Raw genomic sequence first — 9,021 nt, forward strand, 5'->3', positions numbered from 1 at the left:
TTTCTTAAATGTGTAGTCACAGTACCTATTTCATACGACTGATTGACGACGAATCATATATTTTTCCTATGATCGTTCATCGTTAGGAATTCTCTTTTACAATAGAATAAATACAAAGATACAATTTATAGCTGAATGGACTCAACCGTCCCGATAACTTGCCAATAAAACTACATAGAAAGATCTCTGATACAATAGAAATACAAGAATATAAATCTCAGATATTGTATTATGTCGCACTAAAAGGTTTAAAAAATCGGATAGAGAAAGCTAGAAAAAAACTGAATAAAATATAATTTTACTTAGTAGATACACAGAGTAAAAGGAATTTTCTGAAATATGACAATAATATCAGCTCCGTATAATTGCTCACTGATGAGTAACGGACTCCTTTACTAAGAGGGTTTAGGCCTTAGTCCACGACTTGCCTAGTGTGGGTTGGCAGATACCACATTCCATCGAAATTCTTATAAAGATCTCAGGTATGTAGCTTTCTTCAAGATGTTATCCTGCACCGTTAAACAAAAAACCGATTCAGATAGTGTAAATTATTTTTTGCAAAATTAAAACATACTTTGCAAAATCTGAATCGAATTTAGAACTTCGGTAGATAATTATTAGTGCTGGGCAGGTATTGTTTGTCAATCCCGTAGAGTTAATCACTTATATACAAGAGAAATAAAAGTAGAAGTCAAAGTATAAGGCGTGCGTACACTACGTATAAAGTTTAAGTCTCGGCGGGGTAAATGATGTTGAAACTTTTGCTTCTACTATTCTATCCTACTACTTATATAGCTTTTTGAGAATGTCCGATTGTGTGGATATTTAGATGTATATACCTATATGATGAATTTGGTACGCAATGGATTGACAAGTTAGTTCTGGATTGATACTAAGGCTGTAGTGGTGAAGGGTCTATAATCCGATTGCAACCGACTTTCCTTATGTAGAATTCCTGTAGAATCTAATTATCATCAGAACGATTTGCAGACCGCATTCATGGACCTATGTATCTATATATTTTTGGGTTTCCTCTCGGAAAATTTCATCTTTCGGAACTATTAAATATACGTAATAATATACTGCAATGCTTTAATACAAGACGGTTCACAGGGACTCGGCCATAAGCAAAAACTAAATTACAATAATTATACATATAAATTACTGAGCGCCTTACGAATCCAAATCGATAGTAATAAAATCGCTAACGCTTGCGTCCTGTTCCCTCATTAAATTCAGGATGGAAGCTGCGGGGAGCACGGAGAGGGCGTTTGGTCAGTGTGCGACGATCCAAACGCTCCGGTTACAGAGCCTGTGTAAACTGATACACTGTCCAGCAGATACCTGCGGTGGCTTAATGGATACAGTATTGTCTTGCGCCGGTCTAACTACGGGTAACGTTCTGGTTAGGTTTAAGAACCGAAGTGTATCGATGTATTGAATTAAATCGATTCTAATTTTGAAGTTTCAGAGGTTTCGTTAATATAGTGCAGGATTTTGATAAAAGCATACTTACTATAAATGTCTGGTCAAAAGCGGGTCCTAGGTCTAACTGAAATCTCTATAAAGAATTCTTAATAACCTCAAATTTATGCAAAATCAGAATCGAATTCAAATCAATCCAGAAGTTAAATAAAAACTTTCTAATACTCATGGAACAAATTGACTTATAATTCATGCTAGAATACCAAGTTGAATAAAGTTAATAAGAAAAATAATCCCTTGAACTAATTAAACTTACCCTGACAAGTTTAATAAAAATAATAAAGCGTGTTCCGGTCATTCTTGAGTTCGTATCTGGATTTTTTTACTGTGAAATAAAACTTTTCTCTGAGATATAAATTAAATTCTGTCTGTTCGACACTGTGTATCTACATTGTTAATTAGGTTAGATCAGTAAATGGCATCGCCTTCTTAGTTCCGTGGCATATGAGTTGTGAACTAGAAGGTTTTGAGTTTGATTCTCAGGTGTGAAATTAATGCATGTAAAATAATTTTTATTTCATGCTTAGTAGGAAGAAAAGAAATGAAAAATGATGATAAGTAAATGGTTTAGCCGCTATACATAGCAAAACCTAGAACTTTATATTACTAATTTTATATAATACTGAATTGCGCTTGTCATCAAAGCTAATCCAGACGTACTCTCATACAAAAGGTCCACCATATAGTGCCCTAAGGTAATCTGGATACAATCAGGCAAGACTTCACAGCAACTTAGTGATAAAGGAAGAGAACTACAAACTTAGACGCATGGCCCGAGCTCCTAATTTAAAGGTCCGGACCAACCAAGTTTAATTGGAAACGCGAGATTAAAGCACTACAGGCGGCTTTACACAAACGGAAATCTTATTAAGGTAATACTTTTCCTTTGACTCAATCGCCTTTGTATGATGTTTACGTTTCGATTTGTGGTTAATTTGGTATTACGTGTATCCCTTTGGCAAATTTTATAGTAGAACATAAGCAAATGATTTTGATAAGTATTTGTCGAATATGATTATGTATAGGTAGGTAGGTGTATTAAATACCATACACGAGGTATAAAACCCACCATAAAAAACAAGGAAGTGTGTCGCGTTTCGGGATCAGCGTGTGTATATCTGGTATCAAAGAGGCCGGCATAATTGTGTCGACTGGCGAGGAGTCATCATCTCTCGTTAGTCGACATTGATCTAATCCTATTCCACTTACCATTATTTACAGTGAAGTCACTTTGCCATACCTGATGGAAAAGTATAGGCGGAGATATGGGTATTTCGCGAGCATCAAAAATTTTTATTATCTTTAGAAGACAGGAATAAAAAATTAAAAAAGAATTGAGGGGAAGGAGGTATTTTGACTTCCTATAACTTATTAATGGTACCAGTCATCCAAAGTGCATTGCAGATAATATTCTCTACAACTCTACCACATTAAAGTTTTGACTGATTTAACTGAGGTTTGCTAACTATAGTATCTCACTTTTAATAAGGTCATAATCTATTAGAGATCAGCTCATATGTCGATAAAATCATATTAGACATATTTTAGACGTAACTAAATAGTATCACGTGGTATTTTATTGACGTATTCACCACAACTATATATTCACCTATTGTCAAGCCTGTTACTAAATTTTTATAAAACATACACCACTTAATTAGGTATGTTAAAGGAAAGGAGGGGATAGAATCGAAAGCCAATGACAAACACTGAAACTGCTTCGATGAGTTGTAGATAGAGTTGCTATGAATATTCCTGAGTGTTGCCACCGTTGTACAGAAAATCGGAGCGACATGACAGATTTGATTTTGTGTTTCATATAGTCTAGTTCACACCTCCGTCCATATTTGCATCCTCTATGAAGATTGGCACACAGAACTCTGGCTTTCAAAACGTCAGATAACTTACGCGCTTGTTACTTACCTTCTTTAAAGAGTGTGGCACCATCATATAGCGACACCACGCACATTAAAACAAAACTAAATAGAGTTCACAGTTATTCAGAAACTATAACAGCAATAAACGGGGTTTTAAGTCAAATAGATTACGCTAAAGCAGGTTCAGTTCGTCGTAGCTTCGCCGGAGCTGTGCCGGTGCCTCCAAGGTGTCGACGCAGCGTTCTAATTAATTCGTAAAGTTACGCTGGCCGGCCTTATTGTCGCCTTTCATTATGCAAATACGGCCGCACCGACCCGCCTCGGAATACGGCCAGACATTTCTATTTATTCCGATTTATTTTTCTTAGTATCGTATTTATACTGTTTGTTTAAATGTTTTTAAATAATTGTAAATTTTTCATATTTTTTTAAACTGGTATACTTCATATGTCAATTGTGTGCGAGTCGTGCTGTATAGGCACCGATGTTTTGTCTATATATATCCAATAGTTATATCAGTATTTTCCTAGTAGACTTTGCATTTTGTAAGGTTATTATTATAGTCTATTTGATTATTAAATATCAATAAACTTCACATGCAAGGGTGAACAGCGTCGTGCAAGAAAAAAATTGTTACTCAAATCCATATACCACCAAAGCAAATAGAACAACAAGCATAATAAAATCAGTTAGATAATTAGCTATTTATGTTAAACTCCATGTTTAATTCCGACTGCAGAGCGGGACCTCGTCATTAATCCCTCTGGGGGTGAGTTTTATAAACACGGAAATATGAAGTCATAAAGTTACACAATGAACTCGTTATGGGTTTGAAATACTTTCTTGTTATACTTAACGGTTGTTCCCGCTGTTCTGCCCTGATGAGCATCGTATAACACATTTTTCACAGTCAAGTTGAAAGCGACAAGTAAAACTGCAGTTTTGACCTTCGAGACAAACGTTTGGTTTGTAAATATTATGTGCAAGAGTTCGGGATAAGCAATGGCTTCGATTCTTATTTAAAAACACGGTAAGCTTCTACAATTAAAACAATAATAAAACACTAACACTAGCATTTTGACACTAAAACACTCGAATATAATTACAATCACTGCATTACGCGGTCACACACAATTCACAGTGATCGCTTCGATATCGCTCGTAGTTCGCTTACCGCTCTCGATCGCGTTACAAACAAGACTAACTCGCGACGGTCGCGCGTCGCCTTGTTTACCCGTTATCCTATTCTATAGATGTCCGTGGAACATTCTCGAAAGATCCGAAATGGTCAGGAAATCTCTCGATTAAGGTACCTTATCGTGTTTCCACAACATTATGGTAACATTCGGGTAGGCGTTATTATCGGCGAACACCAGTGGCGTAACAATATATTTACGTTCTGGGTATTGTGGTTAATTTCTTAGGAGTTATAGTATCAATCTAATACACTACGGTCGTTGACTAACATATCCATTATTCATGATTTCATTTCAGCATTTAGGTATAAACCTAGTAATAATACTCGCTTCAATGTATTTTAATCGAACCATATGTAGGTGATAGAAATATTGTCCAGGTACTTACCCAAACAATCGTATAAAAAGAAAGAAAATATTTAGTCATCGTCCTAGAACCAGATAGCTGTAAATTAGTAAGTATTGCATACGACAAAAGAATACAAATTCACGATAAAAATTCTATTTACTACTGAATACATAAAACAGAAAAAACTTAAAGAGTGTACATAAAAAGGAGCCCCCCTTTATAGTCACACTTCCACCATCTACTTCCGAAGCAAGGCTAATAGGGCTACAGGTTCAACGCCCGCCAGGGGGAGGGATATACTTACCTATGTTTCATAACACCAGTTCTATGCAAGTCTAATAATTTTAAACTTTAAGACCAGCATTTTTACTATTGATGTCACTTCAATTTGCTGTGAGACAGTAGTACATTATAGTTTATTTCATTTAATTTTATCCGTGGTGCTTTATAACTAGCTTATCTAGTTGTAAACGTCCCTATCCTTGAGGTTAAATCGCCTCCTTACACCATGATTTTGTCACCCGCATTGCTCTGGAGGGTAGTGGACAATTAATATTTCCAACTCCGTATCTTTCTATTTGATTAATTTCGTTGCGGGATAATGACATAGTAGTTTTCCCTGAGACTCGCCGAGCTTCACTGCTCGGTGTCACAAAATGCGTGCCACTGCTGATCCTGGCTTACAGGCGTTGTAGTGGTGGGTGTGAGGGCGGTAAAGTCTCGTACACTATAGATTAATTCTGTAAACAAAGCTACATCGTGCCTCCACCACTTACATGCCCCACACGGCCATTACCCCTAACAAATGACCCCACTCCTATCTAAAATCAAAACACTAAGTGGTCGCTCCATTTGTCGCGCGACAAGTCTGTGTTGGCACCGCGCGACACGTCACAGGCCGACACGCCATGAATTAATTATAACGCAACAAAAGCTCTTGTTTCTTTAGATATGGAGTTTGGTCGTGATAAAGCTCTGCGCACTGTGATAAACTTTTAGCGGACTTCGTACATACATTTCGGAGTTTCCAGATTGTGGTTTATGTTTGGTGACGGGCGGAGCGATTTGTTATTTTGATTAGCGTAGTATAGACAAAGTTGTTGAAGTGTTAAGTGAGAAATTAATATTCAACAGCAAAACACGAACGTTATTGAAAATAAAAGTATTTAACGGATTTTTTCGCGGTTTTTATATTATTATTTTCTTGAAGACTTTGCAGCCTTTCGAAACGTCGGGAGAAAATAATAATATAAAAACCGCGAAAAAATCCGTTAAATACTTTTATTTTCAATGTCTAACATTCGCGTAAACATAATAAATCATTAAGAACGTTATTTCTGAAGATGTTTATGATTGTACACCTTGTATTCCTTGATTGTATTCCTCATTGAGAAGATAAAAGAATATTATCAAGTAATATATAGAGTTAAATTTAAACTTGTATATTTTTAATGGAACAAATTACAGTAAAGTAATAAAACCAAATTATCAAAACTCTATATTTTGCTCACCCTTAATCGCTCCCGCTCGCTCTTCCGCGCCTCTTATCATCATATCCTCACACCACGCCAGAGGAAGTTGCACACAGCGTGAAAACTTGGGCGGGACGGGTTGCAATTATCAACGCGACTAGCGACCGTCCAATCACGTTTGTTCACTCGCAAATAGATAAACTACGTTCCTCGGGGCTGCGGGGTTAATGAACCGACCAATTGTTTTGTTACTATTAATTGTTGATGTTAGTTCAGGAGTTAGTAATGTAGTTGATTTTTAACCGAGTAGCGGAGGGTTGTGAGGGACTTCGACGCAAGCAACTTCTTATTGGTTTGGAATTATTTTGAAGCGGCCTACTTTCCGCGGTGGACTTCTAGGTTGATGATAACGAAATTTGGTCTGTATCGACCTTGTCTATATGACCCATATTGCGATGAAGTTTCAGAGATATTTTAACCAAATATTACAATGACTAATAGTATTTACTTGATACTAAACTGCTAACGATAAATTAAATCACTCCACTCTCGTATGCAACACGGTTTAAAATTTCATTAACATTGTCATTTGATGAGGATTAAATTAATTAAAATCAAATAGAGGAATAAATTGCTCATTAATTTTTATTTAGGTTCATAATGGTATGTTTCACTGAAATTGGGAGACATGAACACCATATTAATGGATGTTTTTGTTAAAAGTTTTTACGTAAATTTCAACTTTAATAACTGTAACTAAAGGTTTTTGGCTTCTCATAATTATCAGAATTTATGAGAAAAAATTCTGATAATTATGACTGCCTCGGTGGCGTAGTTGTATTGCATGTCCGGTACAATAGCGTTCTGAGGTCCTGGGTTCGAATCCCGGATCGGGCAAAGTGATATTTAGGTTTTTCTGCTCAGTATCAGCCCGGAGTCTGGAATTTGTGCCCGATATGGCGATAGGCTCGCCCCCTGTCACATCATGGGACGGAACATACTTGGCGAAAAGTGGGTGCCCTAGTTGCGCCTCTGCATACCACTTCGGGGATAAATGCGTGATGTTATGTATGTATGTATGTAATTATCAGAATTTCTATTCCTAGTTTGTTTAAAAAATGTTAAAATACCTATATTCTATATTTATTAAAGTTAATAACTACTCTTTTGGATGTTTTACTAGGTACAGAAGTAATTTAATAAATTGTTACAAAATACTTGATTTCCCTTGAAACGGCATATCCTTACAAGACTTATAATCTAAAGATAAAATTTCTGATTTTTTATGGTAGATCTTCATTCTAAGCTTTGAGTGAAATATAAATTTTGAGCGAAGTATTCATTCTAGCTACCATCAGCTAATCTAACTACTAGTTTAATATAGCTCATGAATCATTGTTACTGAATACAAGACCTTAAGCCAGGTCATAATTTCTTTGGAGGTTTTTCTGTCTTTCTTCTTCGAGTAGTCATCACTTGGGTAGCTGGTGAAACGCTAGTAGGTTAGCTAGGTTACGATCCTAATCGTCCTCATCGCTGAGAACTACGAGGTGTTCATGACATTATTTTATTAAAAAAAATCTTCCTTCTTACGTGCCAGCTCGAGCTAGCTATTTTCGTTACATTGTCCTTTGCTTTTTTAATTTACTTCCAACACAAACTGTCGGTAAAAAATTTCTTAATCTTACCTGTAACAAGCCTGTAATATTCACCTACCTGACTAATAAATTATACTATTATAACTGACCTGTAGAGCGGGATGCCGGCGTCGTCCCTGAACCAGAACACCATGTAGACCTTGTCGTTGGCGGCGGTGCCCAGGTCGCACGGGAACTGCGCCACCATCCCCTCTACAGCTTGCACGTCCACCGTCCTCACTCCGGCTGCAAAGATAACTCATATTAGTATACTGGGTCATTTTAACATTGCGATATTAAATGAAACCACATACTTATCTAGTTGGAAATAACACTTCGAGTTACTAAATAAAACCACATACTTATCTAATTGGAAATAACACTTTACAATAAGTTACTTGACCCGTAGATGTAAAGTAAAAAAGTGTAAATTTAGAATAAAATAAATATAAATAAAAAGTAATTTTAATTTTACACGCCTAAAGCCACTACTACTACTCTAAGAGAATTCTTCGCAGCGGCAACAACATACTTTCAGTCAGAAATACACTCACGCACACGCCATATTCGCATTAAACTACAAAATCATCAAAAAATCAGAAAACTAAAACTAGGATTTTTCGCGAAAATATTAGTTATTAATGGATGATTTTTTAGCACAATGTCAGCAAAGGTGAAACGAGTATGAGGTTTCAATTAATAACACAATGTCAAAATGGCCCTGTATAATCATCAGACGTCACAGCACTGTTTTGGTGTAATTTTTAATTTGCTTTTATGGTAGTTGTACTGCGAGCGCAACACGAAACCGCTTTGAGGTATAGGGTTCGAATTCCAGGTCGTGCAATGGTATTAATTTTTCTTGTCAGTATCAGCTTGGAGGTAGACACTTGTGTCTAGCATGGCGATAATATCAGCTATCACATCGTGGAATGAAACACACGGGGCAAAATATCGCCCGGGATCGAATCTCGGGCCTACCGATTTACAAGTTAACGCCCGCTG

The 9,021-nt window shown here is 36.4% G+C and overlaps 1 protein-coding gene across 1 annotated transcript in view; it reads right to left on the reverse strand.

Annotated features, from left to right (window-relative positions):
• Positions 1–8,249, reverse strand: part of LOC115448500 (nephrin) — a 232,147-nt gene extending 223,898 nt beyond the window's left edge. Inside the window, exon 1 of the mRNA XM_037441711.1 lies at positions 8,127–8,249. Coding sequence (XP_037297608.1) covers positions 8,127–8,224 — 98 coding nt within the window. The 5' untranslated portion in view covers positions 8,225–8,249. The remainder of the gene's footprint in view (positions 1–8,126) is intronic.
• Between the last annotated feature and the right edge of the window lie 772 nt (positions 8,250–9,021).

This window comes from Manduca sexta, chromosome 23, assembly GCF_014839805.1.
Source record: "Manduca sexta isolate Smith_Timp_Sample1 chromosome 23, JHU_Msex_v1.0, whole genome shotgun sequence".
NCBI classification, from domain to species: domain Eukaryota; kingdom Metazoa; phylum Arthropoda; class Insecta; order Lepidoptera; family Sphingidae; genus Manduca; species Manduca sexta.